This window comes from Nerophis ophidion, linkage group LG04 (genome assembly GCF_033978795.1).
Source record: "Nerophis ophidion isolate RoL-2023_Sa linkage group LG04, RoL_Noph_v1.0, whole genome shotgun sequence".
Taxonomy (NCBI): Eukaryota; Metazoa; Chordata; class Actinopteri; order Syngnathiformes; family Syngnathidae; genus Nerophis; species Nerophis ophidion.
The window spans coordinates 9,292,499-9,316,786 of NC_084614.1; the positions used below are offsets into that span (position 1 = coordinate 9,292,499).

Here is a 24,288-nt window from a genome sequence, read left to right on the forward strand (position 1 = left end):
TTTTTCTATGTTTAATTTTTTTTCTATTTTTTGTGTAGCTTTTTTAATTAAATGATTAGTATTTACTTACTTGACATATGCTTTCATTCATTTTTCGATGATTTTGCAACCCTATACCCCAGAGTCACATAATGTAACTTGTTCCATAACATACGCTAACTTTATTTTTGCAAATTTTGAAACCTTGTACCCAGAGTCATATAACTTGGTATGTGACACGTTAACTGTTTTTTTGCTCATTTTGCAACCGTATACCCCAGAGTTATATAACTTGGTACTTGACATATGCTATTTTTTAATTTTTTTTTTTTTTTTTTGCTATTTGTGCAACTTTATATGCCAGACTCCTGTAACTTGGTACATAACTTATGCTTTATGTTTTGCTAATTTTGCAACCATATACCCCAGAGTCCCATAACTTGGTACTTGACATGCGCTTTATTAATTTTTTTTTGCAAATTTTGCAACCATATGCTCCAGAGTCATATAACTTGTTACACCATAGCAACCCCATGATCCCGCGGTTGAACACAGGAAATGACATCACTGATTACTCACCAATCAAAAATATTTTGCCTTTATACATTCTAAAAGATTTCAATTGTAATCAGACATCCTTAAATATTTTCTTAGTTTTTCTCTTTACATAAACTTGTTCTCTCTCTGTCTCTCTCTCTCTCTCTCTCTCTCTCTCTCTCTCTCTCTCTCTCTCTCTCTCTATATATATATATATATATATATATATATATATATATATATATTTATTTTTTTTAATTATTATTATTATTATTTTTTAAATTGTATTGTTTTAAAAATTGTTTTTGTTTTTTAATTAAATGTTTAATGGAAAAATACATATTATCAAGAATAAATTATAAACCGTGTTATTGATTTTTTGAATATTTAATTTGATATTTATGGGGGTTGTTGTCTCAATTAAATTAGTCAAAAAAGTACATATTAATCTGAATTTAATAAACTGATATATTTACTTTCTAAATACATTATTTTTTTTTGTTTGTTTTGTCGTCTCAATGGAATTATCAGTGAATAATATATAATAAAACAAAATTATTATATGTTATTAAACTGATATTTTTGAGACGCAAATAATTTATTTTCTATTTTCGGGGTAAATAATTAAGAAAGCGTAATATTCTGAAAAAATGTTATGATAATAATATACAATAATTTTGTTGAAATGTTTTGGGTGGTTTCCCTGATTAAATAATTAGTGGAGAAATTATATTAATATAAACAATACACTTATGTTTTTGACACTTAAATAATTTAGTTGAATTAATTAGAGGAAAATACATATTACAATAATATGAATTATCTATACATTATCAAAGTTATATTTTGATACTTAAATGGGCCGTCAAAATATGTATCAAATGTATGTTAAATAAACATATATATTAATATGTAACGATTATATATTATTAAACTGAGATTTGTGACGCCTAAATCATTATTTTTTTAATTTTTGGGGTTGTATTAATTAAATAATTAGTTGATATAATATTTTAACATAAATGCATTGTATTGCATTAGATTCGTATTTTTGACAGTAAAATCATTTAGTTTCTATTTATTGTGTTAAATTATAAATGAGCAAAAAACGTTATATATCATGAAACTGATATTTTGGACAGTTTTCATAAATTAATTTCAAGATTTTGGTTTGTTTTCTCATTTAAATATTTCATTTAAATGAGAAAAATATCAGTTAAATATTAAGTTAAGTTAACTTGAAAAATAATGAAAATACAATTAATATTTGATCACCTGCTGATGTATTAAGTTTATATCTTAAAACTTAAACAGTACAATTTTGATATAAATACAAATAAACAAACAATATACACATTTAGAAGGAAATAAAGCAATAAAGTGTTGACGTGGGTTAAACAGAATGAGTTTCACGCCGAGTCAGAAAAAGGGCAGTTGCTTTTTCCTCCTTTCTTGAAGGGGTCCGTGAAGGCCACACCTTAATGGCGTCATTGAGCCAAATCTCCCCTTTTCGGAGCTTTGTCACGGCCACGCGCTCATTTCACTTCAAGTGTGCGTGAAAAGTGCACATTTCACGGCAGACGTCGGACTATTTCGCCTCGTTTTATTGAAAGTTCCGAATGTTTGGTGCGCGGTATTGCGTGGGCGCCGCGGCAGCAGATGTCAGCCAATCAGGGAGGAGTGGGCGGGGCCTCCCCTCCCTCCCTCCGAGGCTTTCTATAAAGTTCTGTCGTCCATCCTCCGCCTTCCACGTTGTAAACAAAACAGCTGTACTTCTTTTTTTTTTTTGCGTGCGTGCAAACGTTCTCGTTCACTTCCACTGGTGGACGTGTTCCCTCGTGGGTCACTCTGATTGCGCAATCTGCAGGTAGGACTTTTTTGGGGGGGGGCTCCTAACTTCTGTTTATTCGGCGTGCACCGTCAAATTAATCCCAATTAAAGTTAATAACTTTATGTATATATACATTCTTTTAGTCTTTTTTCCAAGCTGGGTTTTATTTTTTTGATTTTTTAGCTCCTAACTTCTGTTTATTCGGCATGCACCGTCAAATTAATCCGAATTAAAGTTAATAACTTTATGTATATATATATTTTTTCAGTTTTTTTTGCAAGCTGGGTTTTATAATTATTATTATTTTTTGGCTCCTAACTTCTGTTTATTTGGCGTGCACTGTCAAATTAATCCAAATTAAAATTAATAACTTTATGCATATATATGTTTTTTTTAGTTTTTTTTTGTAGTTTTTTTTCCAAGCTGGGTTTTATAATTATTATTTTTTTGCCTCCTAACTTCTGTTTATTTGGCGTGCACCATCAAATTAATCCGAATTAAAGTAGATAACTTTATGTATTTTTTTATAGTTTTTTTTCCAAGCTGGGTTTTATTATTATTATTTTTTTGGCTCTTAGCTTCTGTTTATTTGGCGTGCAACGTCAAATTGTTCCGAATTAAAGTTAATAACTTTATATATATATATATATATATATATATATATATATATATATATATATATATATATATATATATATATATATATATATATATATATATATATATATATATATATATATATATATATATATTTTAGTTCTTTTTAGTTTTTTTTTTCCAAACTGGGTTTATTATTATTTTTTTGGCTCCTAACTTCTATTTATCCGGCGTTTCCCATCAAATTAATCCGGATTAAAGTTAATAACTTTATGCATATTATTTTTTTGGTTTTTTTTACAAGCTGGGTTTTATTATTGTTATTTTTTTGGCTTCTTACTTCTATTTATCCGGCGTGCACCGTCAAATAATCTGAATTAATGTTAATAACTGTATGTATATATATATATATTTTTTAAAGTTTTTTTTCCAAACTGGGTTTTATAATTATTATTTATTTGGCTCCTAACTTCTGTTTATTTGGCGTGCACCATCAAATTAATCCGAATTAAAGTTAATAACTTTATGTACTTTTTTAAAGTTTTTTTTCCAAGCTGGGTTTTATTATTATTATTTTTTGGGCTCCTAACTTCTATTTATTTGGCGTGCAACGTCAAATTATTCCGAATTAAAGTTAATAACTTTATGTATATATATATATATATATTTTTTTTTTAGTTCTTTTTAGTTTTTTTTCCCAACCTGGGTTTTATTATTATTTTTTTGGCTTCCTAACTTCTATTTACCCGGCGTTTCCCATCAAATTAATCCGAATTAAAGTTGATAACTTTATGCATATTATTTTTTTGTTTTTTTTTACAAGCTGGATTTTATTATTGTTATTTTTTTGGCTTCTTACTTCTATTTATTTGGCGTGCACCGTCAAATTAATCCAAATTAATGTTAATAACTGTATGTATATATATATATATACTGTATATTTTCTTAAAGTTTTTTTTCCAAACTGGGTTTTATAATTATTATTTTTTTGGCTCCTAACTTCTATTTATTCGGCATGCACCATCAAATGAATCCGAATTAAAGTTAATAACTTTATGTATTTTTTTTTTATTATTTTTTTTTTTCCAAGCTGGGTTTTATTTTTATTTTTTTGGGGCTCCTAGCTTCTATTTATTTGGCGTGCAACGTAAAATTATTCCGAATTAAAGTTAATAACTTTATGTATATATATACATATATATTTTTTAGTTTATTTTTGTAGGTTTTTTTTCGAAGCTGGGTTTTATTATTATTTAATTTGGCTCCTAACTTCTATTTATTCGGCGTGCGCCATCAAATTAATCCGAATTAAAGTTAAGAACTTTATGCATATTATTTTTTGTTTTTGTTTTATTTTCCAAGCTGGGTTTTATTATTGTTATTTTTTTGGCTTCTTACTTCTATTTGTGCGGCGTGCACCGTCAAATAAACCCGAATTAAAGTTAATAACTTTCTGTATTTAAAAAAAAAAAAAAATTTGAACAGGGTTTTAGGGCACTTTATTTAATTTTATTGGGTCGTAAAACTTAATGATCAACTAATTAATTATAGCTTGTTAACGTTCTGGCTGATACTTTAAAAAAGCAAAGATGGATATTTATGACTAAAAATGACAAAATATATACATAGTTTCTTAGATATTTGATGTACTTTATGCGTGTATTTTTGCAAGTTTGCCATAAAATTTTTTTGGGGGGGAGTCACGTGACGCTGTGGTTGCATCATTCCCAATATTTTGCATCATATTTGTGGTTTGTTTGTATCCCTGCGCACCGGTGGTCCTGGTGTTGCCTTCAGGGCCCCTCGTCGAACCCCACAACTGGTGTCAATCGCGCCCCACCCTGACCCCGTCTTATATTGCGATGTGTGGAAATGTAGGTCTGTGCCAGCTTAGCCTGCTGCTCGACTGATATTTCACAAGCGGAGGGGGTAGGGGGGGGGGGATTTGACAGATTAAGCAGGTTCCCAAAGATTAGGGAAGCAATCATTGTTTCTGCAGATGGATGTGCCCGGATTTAAAATGTTAGCCCCCGGCCTCGATTCGGGACTGGACTGTGTGCTCTAATCTCGGCGTCTCTCCGAGAGGCCGTGCCTTTACGCTCCCATCATGATGGCTTAGTTTTTATGCAAGGCAGCAGTTTTTTGGGACACCCCCCCCCCCCCCCCCCCCCCCCCTCCTCTCCCTCCCCTCCTTCTGTTTCCTCTCCACCATTGCATAACAGGTCGGACTTCTGCCAACACGGAGCAGAAGATACAGAAAGAGAAATCAATCAGGAGAAGCGCCGTCGGACCGGTTTGACGAAGACGGAAAAGTCCCAGGACCTGGGCCGTCATTCTTTACCTGTTTTTTTTAAGCCTCCAGGTTGCACTTTGGCACGATGAGCATCAAGCCCCGCCCACCCCTCACCATGTTAGCGATTAGCATGTAAAACGGGTCAGGGGCGTCCAAAAACCCGTTACCCCCCCCGGCCCCCCTTCGCCCTCCTTCCTTCCCTCGACTCATGACTGAGGAATCTCAACACGGGGGCCGCTTCTTCCTCCAACAAAGATTCTGCAGTGCAGAGCCCCCCTCCCAACCCCACTTCCAAAAAATGGACGTGTTGTTTGATACTCCACGTTGTCGTCAGATCCGGATCACGCCGGTCTGACTGTGTGTGTGCGTGTGTGTGTGTGTGTGTGTGTGTGTGTGTGTGTGTGTTCAAGGCGTATCATAGCTGAAAGAATTTAACACTTCCCATGCAAGACGCCTGGCTTGCTGTTGGTCTGACAAACAATAGTCGTCTGCACAACAACTACAACAAGTAGTGATCACTTGTCTCCAGCGACTAATTGCGACCGCAGGTATGTCACCTGTACACAAGAAGTAGCACACGTCGCCTGGACAACAACCAGCAAATGTGTCGACGCGAGTAGCTGGCGTACTATGGACAAAACACCTTCAAAAAGTAGCACAAAGTTTACGGCAAAGTACACAAGAAGGAAGTGCACGCTTCAGTTGACGCATTTAACAAAATGCATTCAAAGTTGAATTTGTAAGTAGCAAACAGTGACAGCAAAAGTAGCCAAAACATAGAAAAAGTAGCAAAAACTAAAGAAAGTAGCAACACATTGAGAAAACAGAAAAAGTAGAAAAAGAGGGAAAAAAAAGCAAAACAGTAGAAAAAGTAACCAAAAATAGAAATGGGAGGAAAAGTGTAGAAAAAGTAACAAAAACCATCAAGGATCACCAAAAACGGAAAAAATATTTAAAAAAAAAAAAGAAAAGAAAAAAAGTGTAGAAAAAGTAACAAAAACAGAAAAAGAAGCAAACACACACAAAATGATCATAAACGGAAAAACTGAAATATTATCAAAAACAGATATAGTAGCAAAAGAGTAGAAAACATAGCCAAAACCAAAAAGTAGCCAAATCTAAAAAGCAGCCAAAACAAAAAATTAGAAAAAAAAAAAAAGTAACACACAAAATTATCAAAAACGGAATCACAGAAATAATACCAAAAACAGGTAAAGTAACAAAAGAGTAGAAAAAGTACCCAAATCAAAAAAAGTAGTCAAAACAAAAAAGTAGCCAAATCCAAAATGTAGCCAAAACAAAAAAGTAACAAAAATAGAAAAAGTAGCAAAAACACACACAATTATCCAAAACGGAAAAACAGAAAAAAGTATCAAAAACAGATGAAGTAGCTAAAGAGTACAAAAAGTAGCCTAAACAAAAAAGTAGCCAAAAGAAAAAAAGCCGCCAAATCTAAAAGTAACCAGATCAAAAAAGTAGAAAAAAACAAAAAGTAACAAAAACTGGAAAAAGTAGCAAAAACACACAAAATTATCAAAATTTTGATACTATTTCAAAATGATCAGAAATAGTATCAAAAACAGATAAATTAGCAAAATAGTACAAAAAGTAGCCAAAACAAAAAAGTAGCAAAATCTAAAAAGTAGCCAAAGCAAAAAAGTAACAAAAACTGAATAAATATCAAAAACACACACAATTATCAAAAAACGGAAAAACAGAAATAGTATAATACAAGTAGCACAAAGTTTACGGCAAAGTACACAAGAAAGAAGTGCACACTTTAGTTGACACATTTAACAAAATGCATTCAAAGTTGTATTTGTAAGTAGCAAACAGTGACAGCAAAAGTAGCCAAAACATAGAAAAAGTAGCAAAAACTAAAAAAAGTAGCAACACATTGATAAAACAGAAAAAGTAGTAAAAGAGGGAAAAAAAGCAAAACAGTAGAAAAAGTAACCGAAAATAGAAATGGGAGCTAAAGTGTAGAAAAAGTAAACAAAACCATCAAGAATCACCAAAAACAGAAAAAATATTAAAAAAGAAAAAAAGTGTAGAAAAAGTAACAAAAACAGAAAAAGAAGCAAACACACACAAAATTATCATAAACGGAAAAACTGAAATATTATCAAAAACAGATATAGTGGCAAAAGAGTAGAAAACATAGCCAAAACCAAAAAGTACCCAAATCTAAAAGCCAGCAAAAACAAAAAAGTAGAAAAAAACAAAAAGTAACACACAAAATTATCAAAAACGGAATAACAGAAATAATACCAAAAACAGGTAAAGTAACAAAAGAGTAGAAAAAGTACCCAAATCAAAAAAAGTAGTCAAAACAAAAAAGTAGCCAAATCCAAAATGTAGCCAAAACAAAAAGTAACAAAACCAGAAAAAGTAGCAAAAATACACAAAATTACCCAAAACGGAAAAACAGACAAAGTATCAAAAACAGATAAAGTACCAAAGAGTACAAAAAGTAGCCTAAACAAAAAAAGTAGCCAAAAGAAAAAAGCAGCCAAATCTAAAAGTAGCCAAATCAAAAAAGTAGAAAATACCAAAAAGTAACAAAAACTGGAAAAAGTAGCAAAAACACACAAAATTATCAAAAAACGGAAAAACAGAAATGGTATCAAAAACAGATAAATTAGCAAACAAGTACAAAAAGTAGTCCAAACAAAAAAGTAGCCAAATCTAAAAAGTAACCAAAACAAAAAAGTAACAAATACAGAAAAAGTAGCAAAAATACACAAAATTACCCAAAACGGAAAAACAGACAAAGTATCAAAAACAGATAAAGTACCAAAGAGTACAAAAAGTAGCCTAAACAAAAAAGTAGCCAAAAGAAAAAAGCAGCCAAATCTAAAAGTAGCCAAATCAAAAAAGTAGAAAAAAACAAAAAGTAACAAAAACTGGAAAAAGTAGCAAAAACACACAAAATTATCAAAAAACGGAAAAACAGAAATAGTATCAAAAACAAATAAAGTAGCAAAAGAGTACAAAAAGTAGCCAAAACAAAAAAGTAGCAAAATCTAAAAAGTAGCCAAAACAAAAAAGTAACAAAAACACACACAATTATCAAAAAACGGAAAAACAGAAATAGTATAATACAAGTAGCTAACTAGCAAACAAGCGTTAGCAACAAAAAGTTGCAAACAGAGTAGTAAATGGCTTGTTTACGCAACAAGTAGCTAACTGGCAAACAAGTAGCAAGCGTTCGCAACAAATAGTAGCAAACCGAGTAGTTACCTTTTACAATAAGTAGTAAATGTCTTGTTTATGCAACAAGTAGCTAACTAGCAAACGAGTAGCAAGCATTAGCATCAAAAAGTAGCAAACAGTGTAGATACCTTTTACAATAAGTAGTAAATGTCTTGTTTAAGCAACAAGTAGCTAACTGGTAAACAAGTAGCAAGTGTTAGCGACAAAAAGTAACAAACAGAGTAGTAAATGTGTTGTTTACGCAACAAGTAGCTAACTGGCAAACAAGTACCAAGCATAAACAATAAAAAGCTAACTTTGTAGGGACAAAAAGTAGCAAATAGGTTAAAAAAAAATCTATTATTTATGCTACCTACAAAAAAAAAAATCTATTATTTATGCTACCTACAAAAAGCAAGCTTTGTGGAGATGGGAAACAACAAGTAGTTAGCTAAGGAAAAAGTAGCAAGCATAAGCAACAAAAAGCTAACGTTGTAAAGACAAGCAGCAAACTAGAAAACGAATAAGTATAAGCAACCAAAAGCTAACTTTGTGAAAACAAAAAGGAGCAAACAGAGTAGTAAATGTGGTGTTTACGCAACAAGTAGATCACTGGCAAACAAGTAACAAGCGTTAGCAACAAAAAGTAGCAAACAGAGTAGTAAATGTCTTGTTTACGCAACAAGTAGCTAACTGGCAAACAAGTAGTAAGCATTAGCAACAAAAAGTAGCAAACCAAGTAGGTACCTTTTACAATAAGTGGTAAATGTGTTGTTTACGCAACAAGTAGCTAACTGGCAAACAAGTACAAAGCGTTAGCAACAAAAAGTAGCAAACAGAGTAGTAAATGTCTTGTTTACGCAACAAGTAGCTAACTGACAAACAAGTAGCAAGCGTTAGCAACAAAAAGTAGCAAACAGAGTAGTAAATGTCTTGTTTACGCAACAAGTAGCTAACTGGCAAACAAGTAGTAAGCATTAGCAACAAAAAGTAGCAAACCAAGTAGGCACCTTTTACAATAAGTAGTAAATGTGTTGTTTACGCAACAAGTAGCTAACTGGCAAACAAGTACCAAGCGTTAGCAACAAAAAGTAGCAAACAGTAGTAAATGTCTTGTTTACGCAACAAGTAGCTAACTGACAAACAAGTACCAAGCGTTAGCAACAAAAAGTAGCAAACAGTAGTAAATGTCTTGTTTACGCAACAAGTAGCTAACTGACAAACAAGTAGCAAGCGTTAGCAACAAAAAGTAGCAAAAAGAGTAGTTACCTTTTACAATAAGTAGTAAATGTCTTGTTTACGCAACAAGTAGCTAACTAGCAAACGAGTAGCAAGCATTAGCATCAAAAAGTAGCAAACAGTGTAGATACCTTTTACAATAAGTAGTAAATGTGTTGTTTATGCAACAAGTAGCGAACTGGCAAACAAGTAGCAATTATTAGCAACAAAAAGTAGCAAACAGAGTAGTTACCTTTTACAAGAAGTAGTAAATGTCTTGTTTAAGCAACAAGTAGCTAACTGGCAAACAAATAGCAAGCCTTAGCGACAAAAAGTAGCAAACAGAGTAGTAAATGTGTTGTATACACAACAAGTAGCCAACTGGCAAACAAGTAGCAAACGTTAGCAACAAAAAGACAGCTGTCTTGACAACAGTAGGCCATCATACTTGAGTACAACTTCTACACAACAAGTATGAACGGGTGCTAAAAACAAACGTTTACGGGAAGAACAAGGAGACAATGAGAGCAGCAGGCCTGAAAAGACATGTTGGGATGAGTTTACCCACAGAGCTTTGCTGCTGAAGACTGGTTTGGGTGCGCCGTGACTGATGTGGTCATTCATAGATCAACACACAAAGTGAACGTCTTCTGTCATTTCTCCGCTGCATCTAACGAGCTCATTTACTGTTTGTCCCCACAGCTGGTGTAGCCCACCGACATGGAGGACATCCAGGTTGCTGAATCCAAACATCTGCTGGTGGACAAGGAGCTGCCGGTGCGTCAAACCACGACTCGCTAGCACTGTTATCACCGCTAGTACTGTTAGCAAGGAACTATCATGGCCGACCAGTGGCTCTTGATTTAGAAGAAAAAAATAAAATAAAATATTAAATACACACTCATAAACCGCTCAAAAATCCCAAAAATAATATAAATAAGATGGAGAAAATATGTATTTACTTATTTTATCATTTAGTTTTTTAATTTGCATTGTTTGTCAATTATTTTACATGCCATTATTGTATTCAGCTAATTCAATACAATATAATCGCACAATATGTCGTAAGTAAATTAACGCACATTTCTAATTTTCTATAAAATATAATAATTTGTGCCACGTTAAAAACCTGCCATGCAAAATAAAAAAAATAAAATGCAAAATATATTCAGAAAATAATGACATTAGTACGACATGAATAAATAAATAAATCAAAATACAGAAAAAAATTATTATTTTTGACAGTCAAAACTAATGATATTTTTTCTTGTTATGATTTGTAGAATTATGTTTAAAATTCAGAAGATCATAGCACTTCTCTGGCGTCCACTACTCAGCTGTACTGATCACAGCCACTAGCGGACGTTTTTTAAGAAGGTTTTTAAATCCAATTAGCAATTCTTATTCCTAATTATGTCTAAATGAAAATGATGATTATTTCTAAATTGAATTAATTAATTGCACAAAAATGTGTTCATTTCTTTTTTCCATTCCAGATACGAGATATGCCTTTTACTAATTGTGTTTAGTTCTAAATTTAAAATATTTTATTACATTTTTTTAAACTATTTTTTTATTCAGAAATAATAAGGTGTATTTTTAAAATAATATCTTGATTTACAATATTTTATTAGATTTTAATTTTATTTAATGTGTCTTTAAAAAGGTTTTATTGTTAGGACATTGCATAAAAATGTGTTCATTTCTTTTTTTTTTCATCCCAAATACGAGATAAGCCTTTTAATATTTTGGTTTAATCCGGAAAAAATAAGTTGTTCCTACTAAAATTAAAATCAAAATTTACAATATTTTATTAGATTTTGTTATTTTAAATTTTTTCCAGTATTTAATCAAACGTACATTGCACAAAAATCTGTTCATTTCATTTTTTCCATTTGAGATACAAGATACACCTTTTTACTAATTTTTTTATTCAGAAATAATAAGATGTATTTGTAAAATAGTATCTTGATTTACAATATTTTATTAGATTTGTACTTTATTTAATGTGTCTTTAAAAATGTTTTATTGTTAGTACATTACATAAAAATGTGTTCATTTCTTTTTTTCCATCCCAAATACGAGATATGCCTTTTAATATTTTGGTTTAATCCCGAAAAAATAAATTGCACCTCCTAAAATTAAAATCTAAATCTACAATATTTTATTAGATTTTGTTATCTAAATTTTTTTCCAGTATTTAATCAAACGTACATTGCACAAAAATCTGTTCATTTCATTTTTTCCATTTGAGATACAAAATACACCTTTTTACTATTTTTTTATTCAGAAATAATAAGGTGTATTTTTAAAATAATATCTTGATTTACAATATTTTATTAGATTTTAATTTTATTTAATGTGTCTTTAAAAAGGTTTTATTGTTAGGACATTGCATAAAAATGTGTTCATTTCTTTTTTTTCCCATCCCAAATACGAGATAAGCCTTTTAATATTTTGGTTTAATCCGGAAAAAATAAGTTGTTCCTACTAAAATTAAAATCTAAATTTACAATATTTTATTAGATTTTGTTATTTAAAATTGTTTCCAGTATTTAATCAAACGTACATTGCACAAAAATCTGTTCATTTCATTTTTTCCATTTGAGATACAAGATACACCTTTTTACAAATTTTTTTATTCAGAAATAATAAGATGTATTTGTAAAATAGTATCTTGATTTACAATATTTTATTAGATTTTTATTTAATTTAATGTGTCTTTAAAAATGTTTTATTGTTAGTACATAACATAAAAATGTGTTCATTTCTTTTTTTCCATCCCAAATACGAGATATGCCATTTAATATTTTGGTTTGATCCCGAAAAAATAAGTTGTACCTCCTAAAATTAAAATCTAAATTTACAATATTTTATTAGATTTTGTTATCTAAATTTTTTTCCAGTATTTAATCAAACATACATTGCACAAAAATCTGTTCATTTCATTTTTTCCATTTGAGATACAAGATACACCTTTTTACAATTTTTTTATTCAGAAATAATAAGATGTATTTGTAAAATAGTATCTTGATTTACAATATTTTATTAGATTTTTATTTTATTTAATGTGTCTTTAAAAATGTTTTATTGTTAGTACATTACATAAAAATGTGTTCATTTCTTTTTTTCCATCCCAAATACAAGATAAGCCTTTTAATATTTTGGTTTAATCCGGAAAAAATAAGTTGTTCCTCCTAAAATTAAAATCTAAATTCACAATATTTTATTAGATTTAGTTTTTTTAAATTTTTTCCAGTATTTAATCAAACGTACATTGCACAAAAATCTGTTCATTTCATTTTTTCCATTTGAGATACAAGATACACCTTTTTACAATTGTTTTATTCAGAAATAATAAGATGTATTTTTAAAATAATATCTTGATTTACAATATTTTATTCGATTTTTATTTTATTTAATGTGTCTTTAAAAATGTTTTATTGTTAGTACATTGCATAAAAATGTGTTCATTTCTTTTTTTCCATCACAAATTTGAGATGTGCCTTTCAATATTTTAATTTAATCCCTAAAAAATAGGTTGTACCTCCTAAAATTAAAATCTAAATTTACAATATTTTATTAGATTTTGTTATTTTAAATTTTTTCCAGTATTTAATCAAACGTACATTGCACAAAAATCTGTTCATTTCATTTTTTCCATTTGAGATACAAGATACACCTTTTTACAATTTTTTTATTTATAAATAATAAGATGTATTTTTAAAATAATATCTTGACTTACAATATTTTATTTGATTTTTATTTGATTTAATGTGTCTTTAAAAAGGTTTTATTGTTAGGACATTGCATAAAAATGTGTTCATTTCTTTTTTTTCCATCCCAAATACGAGATAAGCCTTTTAATATTTTGGTTTAATCCGGAAAAAACAAGTTGTTCCTCCTAAAATTAAAATCTAAATTCACAATATTTTATTAGATTTTATTATTTAAATTTTTTTCCAGTATTTAATCAAACGTACATTGCACAAAAATCTGTTCATTTAATTTCTTCCATTTGAGATACAAGATACACCTTTTTACAATTTTTTTTATTCAGAAATAATAAGATGTATTTGTAAAATAGTATCTTGATTTACAATATTTTATTAGATTTTTACTTTATTTAATGTGTCTTTAAAAATGTTTTATTGTTAGTACATTACATAAAAATGTGTTCATTTCTTTTTTTCCATCCCAAATACGAGATATGCCTTTTAATATTTTGGTTTGGTCCAGAAAAAATAAATTGTACCTCCTAAAATTAAAATGTAAATTTACAATATTTTATTAGATTTTGTTATTTTAAATTTCTTCCAGTATTTATTCATAAGTACATTGCACAAAAATCTGTTAATTTCCTTTTTTCCATCTGAGATAAAAGATACACTTTTTACTATTTTTTTATTCGGAAATAATAAAATGTATTTGTGAAATAATATCTTAATGTACAAAATGTTATTAGATTCATTTTTTATTTTTTTGTGTCTTAATAAATGTATTGTTCGTACATTGCACAAAAATGTGTTCATTTCATGTTTATTCCTTCTGTGAGCATTTTAGCTTAGCCTCTATTAGCATTCACACACGTTTGCCCTGTCTAGTCTGGTTAGCATTAGCATTAGCATTAGCATTAGCCTTGCAAGGCTGGAGGAGTGCTAATGGCGTGCTTGTGTTGCAGGGCCTGAGAGAAGCGGTGCTGCAGCTGGTTGTTAAGGTAAATGCGCACACCTGTGTCACATGACCCACTCTGCAGCACTGGTGCCACCTGCTGGCGTGAAAGCGTCACATCTGCCAGCACATCTGGCAGCGAGCATCCGCACGATGTCATTAGGTGGGAAATGGGCTGGGCTAATTATGTCTAATTACGATGATTATTAATAATTAATCATTAATATCATTTAAATAAAGATACATTATGTATAAGGATTATGGAGGCCCTGCAGAAAAGTTTTTGTAACCTTGGCCTGGTCTGTGCCTTGCCAGAATTCTGTCTGAGCTCCCTGGGCCGTTCCTGCGAGCCTCCATGATTTTCATTAGTTGGTTAGCTAATGAGAGCTTTTTGGAAAAGTGAGGATTCACAACCTCACCTTTTTTGAAGATGAATATACGGAGGATGAACTATTGCTTCTAGAAGAGATCGTCAAGGAAGGGTGAGACGGTGGAGACGACAGAAGCTGAGAGAATGAAGTTGAAGTGACTGTCTGGTTCAAACACTGATGACATCTATTAAACAAGACAAGAAGCAAGGAATTAAACAGAGACAGAGTTAAATTTGGCTGGACTGTACTTTTTTACAGTCTCACCCTGGTTTGACGCCTCCTCTTTTATTTGTACTTTCCCTGATCACATGGCAACAGCTGTTTCGAAGGGAGGGGGCCGGAAACAGCCACTGCCTTTGGGTACAAAACAGTTCAAAGAAAACGATGTAAAAACAGTTCAAAGAAGAGGTCCCTAAAGGGGAGCCGGTCTTGCTTCGTCTTCGCTTCAATATGTTTTTGTTGATTACAATACATGAAAGAAACAGAACACCTTCATGTTGCTTCCCATCCTACACAGTGGAGTTTTATAAGCCTTTTGCTTGGTAGGATCAAAGACAGCTTTGATCTGCTCGTCCGGAACACATTGAAACGCAAAGTTTTGTGATAACTTGGATACCATTTTTCTAATAGTGATGCTGTAAATGTGGAACTTGACCCAAGATATTTAGACATAAATGGAGTGTTTACCCAAATAAACGGAAAAACTTTGCAGACAGACACTCAATTGGCCCTAGAGCCGGGGTTACCAAAGTGCGGCCTACGGGTTATTTTTTACCGGCCCCACAGCACATTTTAAGAATACAATTGAAAGAAATTAAAAACATAAAAAGTGGTATTATAATAATGAATCAAAGTTGTCATTTTGAATTATTGACCTATTCAAGGTTCTGATTACATCACATTAAATATTCCACTTTGAAATATTTTTGGGGGAAAATGTTGCATATTTTGTGTTTTCCCATATAAAAAACTGAGTTGTTTTTTTAAAAGAAGGGCCTAAAACAAACAAAACATAAACAACAATAAAACTTAAAATTGACGGATAGATCTGAAGTTGATCTCGAGATTATTGTGCTAAAAGTAGACAGTAAAAAAAAAAGTATTATTTATTTTTTAACACTTTAATAAGTAGGACACTTTTGGATCCCCAATTATTTTAGTGTGATTTTTTTTTAAGTGTCATCGCTCAAAAAAAATAATGAATCAAAATCCAATATTAAGGCTCCAATTATTATATAATCTCAAATATTCCACCTAAAAAAGTTATTGGGTGAAAATATTGCATATTTTGTGTTTTTTCCATTTTTTTCCCCTAATGTTGATCTAAAGATTTAAAACTTGAATAACAATAACAATAATATTACTGAATAATGACACATTTTTAATATTTTTTTGGACCAAAACCCTTTGGGGTCCCCCGGATCATAACTGAGTAGAGGCCAAAATGTATGTTTTTTATACATATATTGTATTGGTTTTTAAAATAAAAATGATGAAAATAGCCCCCGCTTGCTCTGATTTTATTGTGTGTGGCCCTCAGTGGAAAAAGTTTGGACACCCCTGCCCTAGAGTGTGAGTGTGAATGTTGTCTGTCTGTGTTGGCCCCGTGATGAGGTGGCGACTTGTCCAGGGTGTACGCCGCCTTCCGCCCGATTGTAGCTGAGATAGGCACCAGCGCCCCCCGTGACCCCAAAGGGAATAAGTGGTATAAAATGGATGGATGGATGGATATTTTTTGAGGAAAATGTTGCATATTTTGCGTTTTGCCATATAAAAAATTGAGCTGTTTTTTTTAAAAGGGCCTAAAACAAACAAACAAAACACAAACAACAATAAAAGTTAAAATTGACGGATGTATCTGAAGTTGAGCTCGAGATTATTGTGCTAAAAGTAAACAGTAATAAAAATATATTATTTATTTTTTAACACTTTAATAAGTAGGACACTTTTGGATCCCCAATTTTTTTTGTGTGATTTGTTTTTAAGTGTCATTGCTCAAAAAAAAATAATAAATCAAAATCCAAAATTAAGGCTCCAATTATTATATAATCTCAAATATTCCACCTAAAAAAGTTATTGGGTGAAAATATTGCATATTTTGTGTTTTTTCCATTTTTTTCTCCCTAATGTTGATCTAGAGATTTAAAACTTGAATAATAATAAAAATAATAATACTGAATAATGACACACTTTTAATATTTTTTGGGACCAAAACCCTTTGGGGTCCCCGGGATCATAACTGAGTGGAGGCCAAAATGTATATTTTTTATACATATATTGTATTGGTTTTTAAAATAAAAATTATGAAAATTACCCCCGCTTGCTCTGATTTCTCAGTGTGCGGCCCTCAGTGGAAAAAGTTTGGACACCCCTGCCCTAGAGTGTGAGTGTGAATGTTGTCTGTCTGTGTTGGCCCCTGCGATGAGTTGGCGACTTGTCCAGGATGTATCCCGCCTTCCGCTTGAATGCAGCTGGGATAGGCTCCAGCACCCCCGGCGATCCAAGCGGTAGAAAATGGATGGATGGGATGTAAATGAATGAGGTAAATCCACCTCCATGCCTGCAGAAAAATTGTGGGCCCCCCTGATGGACTGATGCCTGACAAAAAGCACACAAAAAAAAAAAAAAAAAAAAGTGCGCACCTTGCCAAGCACATTCCACACCTGAGTCAACACAACCGGGCCGTTTATGGAATGTCAACCGCAGCGGCAGGTTTTTGCCGGGAGACTATTCTGCCGCAGACCCTCCAGCCTGATCCAATTTAGGGATCTCTCCATCTGGAATTAGCTTGTTTTGACCAGGCTGCAAAGCATCATGGGAGGTCAGCGGCTTAGGCCAAGAGCTATAAAGGCGCCGGGCGCCGACAGCAGGAGCCTTTCGGACCCTCAGTTGTTTTTTTTTTTCCATTTTGACTAACGCAATCATGGTCCTGGAGGATTCCGACGTGGAGATGATAGTGACCGACATCGAAGTCGCCGTGAGTCACTTTTAGGGATTTTACTGCTGGATTGTTGGAATACGATTTTCGGGATTCACTGGGAGAACGTCGGTTAACGTCGCCACGCAGAAGTTTTTGAGGAAGTAGAAAATAACTGTTGGCGCGCTAATTACGGGCGTTAATTATCGTTATTTGTCACTGAAAAAGCTTGCATGTCCAGAGTAAAACAATGTAAACAACTTGTTTTTCTTTAATTTATTTAAAGTATTTTTTATTTTTTTTGTATTTTAAGTTAAATAATAAAACAAATATTAAATACACATTTTATTTGTATAAATGTTTAAATAGTTATAAACATTTCTTAAAATAATTCAACATTTGTGGAAATTGGAAATAACATTTTATTGAATTTCTTTACTTGTGCATTTTTGACAATTCATTCGTTTTATTACATGTTCAGTATTTTAAACATGCATTGCGAAGTATTTAATTAAAAAAAAAAGATTAATAAATACACATTTTATTCTTATGATTTTTTGAAAAATTACTACATTAATTCTACATTTCTGTAAAATGCTACAAATATAAAATTGTATATATAAATAATAGAACATTTAATTAGCTTTATGATTTTATTGTATTTATAATTTGGTTATATTTGATCAAAATCTATATAAACACTAAAAAAGGAGGGAAATGTGACAATCTGTCACTTAATTTCTGATAGTTTTTCGTGTTTTGTACTTTATTTCCTGGTCAGTGCTCTTATTTTGTTATACTCCCTGTTTACTCCGCTGAGCACTGTTTTTGTCACACTCGCCGTCGATTGGCAGCGGTCCTCAGCTGCTGTCAATCAACAAAGGTCTATTTATGTTTCACTCGATCACTCCTCAGTGCTCGGAGTTTATATCATGTTGAGAACGTTACTTTGCACGACTGCTTTATGTTTGCTTTTTTTATTTTCTTATGTGTATTAAATTCCTCTTACCTTCACTCAACTCTCCTGGATTCTTGCATACACACAACTGCAGCCAGGGGACATCCCAACAGGAAATATGTTTTTCAATAAAAAATGTGTGTGTGTGTGTGTGTGCAGGAGCACGATGTGGAGACCCCCTATGGGAGACTCCACTGCACGATGAAGGGGGTGCCCAAGGGGGAGCGGCCCGTCATCCTCACCTTCCATGACATCGGACTGAACTGTAAGCCCCGCCCACTTTCCCCCCTCAAATTGCCTACAGCAGGGGTGCCCACACTTTTTCTGCAGGCGAGCTACTTTTCAATTGACCAACTCGAGGGGATCTACCTCATTTATACATATCATTTATATTTATTTATTTATGAAAGAGACATTTTTGTAAACAAGTTAAATGTGTTTAATGATAATACAAGCATGTGTAACACATATAGATGTCTTTCTTTTACAAAGACAAGAATATAAGTTGGTGTATTACCTGATTCTGATGACTTGCATTGATTGGAATCAGACAGTAATGATGATAACGCCCACATTTTCAAATGGAGGAGAAAAAAAGTTGTCCTTTCTGTACAATACCACATGAAAGTGGTTGGTGTTTGGCATCTAATTCATCCAGCTTCCATACACTTTACAAGAAAAACATTGGCGGCAAATTCCGTAGCTTGCTTGATTGACATTCACGGCACCCGAGGGTCTTGTGAGATGACGCTGGCTGCTGCCAGTTCATTATTATGAAAAAATGACAGAGAGGAAGGCGAGAAACACTTTTTATTTCAACAGACTTTCGCGCCGTCCCTTTCGTCAAAACTCTAAAGGCCGACTGCACATTTCCTATCTTCACAATAAAAGCCCTGCTTCATGCTGCCTGCGCTAACAAAATAAGAGTCTCGAAAAATGTGCACGCCAGCTTTCTGAGGGATCGCCTGTGCACGCCAGTTTTCCGAGACTCTGTATTTAGTTAGCGCAGGCAGCATGAAGCAGGGCTTTTATTGTGAAGAGAGGAAATGTGCAGTCGGCCTTTAGAGTTTTGACGGAAGCTACGGCGCGAGAGTCTGTTGAAATAAAAAGTGTTTCTCGCCTTCCTCTCGGTCATATTTTCATAATAATGATCTTGCAGCAGCCAGCGTCATCTCACAAGACCCTCCGGTAATGTGAATGTCATTTAAGTGACGTCTTGGTGAAGATTGATGATCACTAATTTTTAGGTCTATTTTTTTTAAAAGCCTGATCGACGTAATGGGCACCCTGGCCTACAGCTTGCATTGTATCCCCGTTTCCATGACAACTCCTGTGTGTTTAGCTGATTGTGACTATGCACCTGTACCTGTGCCCATGCGAGGTCACCTGTCGCTAGCCAACGCCTCTCCTCTTCCTCTTCTTCATCCTCTTCCTCCAGACAAAACATGCTGGGACTCACTCTTCACCCATGAGGACATGACCGAGATCCTGCATCACTTTGCCGTGTGTCACGTGGACGCCCTCGGGCAGCACGAGGGAGCTAACACCTTTTCCACTGGGTGAGCCACACACACACACACACACACACACACGTTTGTGACTTTTGAAGCAGCAGGTAGATCAGCGTCGACCTGATTTGTTGTTTGTACAAGTGGGGCGCCTTTTGCCACTTTTGTTTATTCCCGAAAAAAATACATTCTATTTCTAAAATAAAATCTTAATTTTTCAATATTTTATTGAATTATTTTGTTTTACGTTCCTACAATTCATTAATTATTAAAACAAAAATGTGTTCATTTGCCATTTGTCATCGCAGATAGATATTTTACTATTTTTGTGTAGTTAAGAAAAAACAAATAATCTTTCTAAAATTAAAATCTTAATTTACAATATTCATTTGATTTTTGCATTTTAAGTTTTTTTAATAAATCATTCGTACATTGCACAAAATAGTTTTAATTTGCTGTTTGCTATCCCAGAAAGGAGATACAACTTTTACTTTTTTTTTTAATTCTGAAAAAACACATTTTATTTGTAAAATTAAAATCTAAATTTAAAATATTTTATTCATTTTTTAAAAATATTTTATGTGTCTTTAGTTAATTTATTGTTAGTGCATTGCACAAAAAAAGTCCTGTTTTCCATCCAAAATACGAGATACACCTTTTACTATTTTTTTTAAGTCAGAAAGAATACGTTGTATTTGTAAAATTAAAATCATAATTTACAATATATTAGATTTTTTTTTAAGTGTCTTTCATTAATTCATGATCAGTACATTGCACAAAAATTTGTTAATTTCCTGTTTTCCCTCGTAAATACAAGATTTGCCTTTTACTATTTTTGTTTAATTAAAAATAAATAGTTGCATTTCTAAAATTTTAATCTAAATTTTCACAAGTTTATCAGATTGTTTTAATTAAAAATTTCTTCAAGTAAATGAACAATATTTTATTAGACTTTTTTTCATTTAAAATGTCTTCAAGAAATTAATCATAAGTACATTTGCATTTTTGTTTTTCCATCCCAGATGTAAGATATGCCTTTTATAATTTTTGTTTGATTTTGAAATAATAATATGTATTTTTAAAATTAAAATCCTAATTAAAAAATTCTTATTTTATTTTTATTTTATTTTATGTATCTTTAATTATTTTTTGTTAGTGCATTGCACACAAATGTGTTCATTTCCTGTTTTCCATCCCAGATACGAGATATGCCTTTAAGTATTTTTGTTTGATTCTGAAAAAATAAGTTGTGTTTCTAAAATTAAAATCTAAATTTTCAACACTTATTAGATTTTTTTTTCATCAAATTTTTTTCAAGTAATTAATCATAATAAGTACATTGCACAAAAATGTGTTAATTTCCTGTTTTACATCCCAGGTATGACATATGTCTTTTACAATTTTTGTTTAATTCAGAAGAAAAATAAGTTGCATTTTTAAAATTAAAATCAAAATTTGAAATATTTTATTGGATTTTTTTAATTTTAAATTTCTTTAGGTAATTAATCATAAGTACATTGCACAAACGTGTTCGTTTCCTATAATAAAAGGCGATATGCCTTTTACTATTTTTGTTTAATTCTTAAAAAATAAGTTTTTATTTTTAAATTAAAATCTAAATTTAGAATATTTTACTGGATTTTTTACATTTTTAATTTCTTCTAGTAATTAATCATAAGTACATTGCCCAAACGTGTTAATTTCCTGTTTTCCATCCCAGATACACGATATGCCTTTTACTATTTTTGTTTAATTCTGAAAAAAATAAGTTGTGTTTCTAAAATTTAAATCTAAATTTACAATATTTTATTGGATTTTTTTCATTTAAAAAAATGTGTTCATTTCCTTCTTTTTATCCCAGATACGAGTACCCGTCCATGGATGAGCTCTCCGAGACACTCCCGCTGGTCCTCAAGCATTTTGGGTACGAGAAGAAGTTGCCCGTTCTCAAATAGCCGCCTCGTCACGTTCTAGTGGAAGATTGTTGTTCCAACCTGTTCTAACAGCCTCCATGTCTGTTTGTGCACCGCAGGCTGAAGAGCGTTATTGGATTAGGAATGGGAGCCGGGGCCTTCATGCTGACCAGATTCGCTGTAAGCCGAGCTCCTCCTCCTTCCTTCCTCTCAGTCAGTCAGGCTTAATAATCATTTGCTTGCAATCAGGATTGGAAACTCAGATTTTCCTGCTTTTTGCAGAGTATCGCGACACTACTCCGTTTCCCCCCAAATGTTTGGCGCAGTACTTAATTTTCTTGCAAACATGTATATTTTTTATTTTTAAATTAATTTCAATAAATTACCAGTATTTTTTTAATTTTTTTTAGATAAAATTATTGAAAGTTTTTTTTTTTTTTTTTAGGAAATGTATTTTAAGTCAATTTAGGAATATAAAACATTTATATAAGTGATTTTTATTTTATTTATTTTTAAAAGTCCATTCAATATTACTAAAGCTGTAATTAATGTGTTGTCGGGTTTTTTTTGTTGCTTTTTTTTTATAAATATTTTTAAATAACATATTTATATTAGTTAAATACATGTACAGTATAAATGATAAATGGGTTGTACTTGTATAGCGCTTTTCTACCTTCAAGGTACTCAAAGCGCTTTGACACTACTTCCACATTTACCCATTCACACACACATTCACACACTGATGGAGGGAGCTGCCATGCAAGGCGCCAACCAGCACCCATCAGGAGCAAGGGTGAAGTGTCTTGCTCAGGACACAACGGATGTGACGAGGTTGGTACTAGGTGGGATTTGAACCAGGGCCCCTCGGGTTGCGCACGGCCACTCTCCCACTGCGCCACGCATATTATATTTAAATATAATACAAAATATATTTATAACATGATTTAAAAAAAAAACAATTGGTGTTTGGCGTCAATGTATTATTAATTAGTTGTCCCGATTTAACTTATTCACGTCATGTTTTTTTTTAGGAAATGTATTTTAAGTCAACTTAGGAATATAAAACATTTATATAAATGATTTTTATTTTATTTATTTTTAAAAGTCCATTCAAAATTACTAAAGCTGTAATTAATATGTTGTCGTTTTTTTTTAATTAATATTTTTAAATAAAATATTTATATTAGTTAAATACATGTACAGTATATTTAAATTTAATACAAAATATATTTATAACATGATTTAAAAAAACAAAAAAACAATTGGTGTTTGGCGTCAATGTATTATTAATTAGTTGTCCCGATTTAACTTATTCACGTCAAGTTTTTTTTAAGGAAATGTATTTTAAGTCAATCCATCCATCCATTTTCTACCTATTATTCCCTTTGGGGTTGCGGGGGGCTATGGTGCCTATCTCAGCTACAATTGAGCGGAAGGCGGGGGTGGAATATAAAGGATTTATATTCCAAATATATATATTTTTACTTTTTTATTTTTTTTAAGTCCAGTAAAAATTACTACAGCTATAATGAATGTGTTGTCGGGTGTTTTTAAAAATGTTTTGAAATAATGTTTTTTAATAAAATATTTCTAAAAATTAAATACATTTATATTTAACTATATTACAAACCATATTTATAACATGATTTTAAAAAATAAAAATTGGTGTTTGGCGTTAATGTATTATTAATTAGTGGTCCCGATTTAACTTATTCACGTCCGATACATTACCAATATCATTGGCCAATACCGATATTGATCCGATACGATATCAGCAGTAATATTTGTAATATTTAGAAGTGTGGAATGTTAGAAAAAGGTTTAACCAAGTTAAACAGAACAATTAAACTACTAACCTATTTTTTATCAACCATCTTTAATGGACTGATATTGTTTTTAAGTTGAACGTGGGGTGTTACTTTCTCTTTGGTGACACCTAGTGGCCACAATAACTTTTGAAGTTAAACTCATGATGCAGTAAGTTGAATGATGCGGACACGCTTGTTACTGGATACTTTCTAATATGCTTTGACTTTGTATGTGTAATTAATATGCAACTATACTATGTGTGGACAAATCTGCTGTTTTATTGTTCAAGTATTATTACCTATGTCTAGCTTATGCGCTATTGTGTGCTTAGCTGTTGCGTAGCTGCTCGCGCACTTTTAGCCTGTAGCCTGGCACGTTTAACTTTTTGTAAAGGACTTGACTAGAATGCAAGAAAAAGGCCAACCTGGTGTGCTTATTGGAGGAGCTTTAGCTGCGCCGATACTTGTTTTTAGCCGACCGATATCCAATAT

General features: G+C 31.9%; 1 protein-coding gene across 2 annotated transcripts in view; it reads left to right on the top strand.

The window, feature by feature from the left end:
• Nucleotides 1-2,228: 2,228 nt before the first annotated feature.
• The window catches only part of ndrg1a (N-myc downstream regulated 1a), a 36,840-nt gene continuing 14,780 nt past the window's right edge, over nucleotides 2,229-24,288 (top strand). Inside the window, exons 1-7 of one of the 2 annotated variants that reach the window (XM_061896985.1) lie at nucleotides 2,229-2,383; nucleotides 10,353-10,427; nucleotides 14,332-14,367; nucleotides 18,727-18,832; nucleotides 20,006-20,126; nucleotides 21,937-21,999; nucleotides 22,108-22,168. In XM_061896985.1, the coding sequence (XP_061752969.1) occupies nucleotides 10,371-10,427; nucleotides 14,332-14,367; nucleotides 18,727-18,832; nucleotides 20,006-20,126; nucleotides 21,937-21,999; nucleotides 22,108-22,168 (444 nt within the window). In that variant the 5' untranslated portion in view covers nucleotides 2,229-2,383; nucleotides 10,353-10,370. Of the gene's footprint in view, nucleotides 2,384-10,352; nucleotides 10,428-14,331; nucleotides 14,368-17,522; nucleotides 17,670-18,726; nucleotides 18,833-20,005; nucleotides 20,127-21,936; nucleotides 22,000-22,107; nucleotides 22,169-24,288 lie in introns of those variants that run through there. The other variant, XM_061896986.1, reaches the window with a different exon arrangement.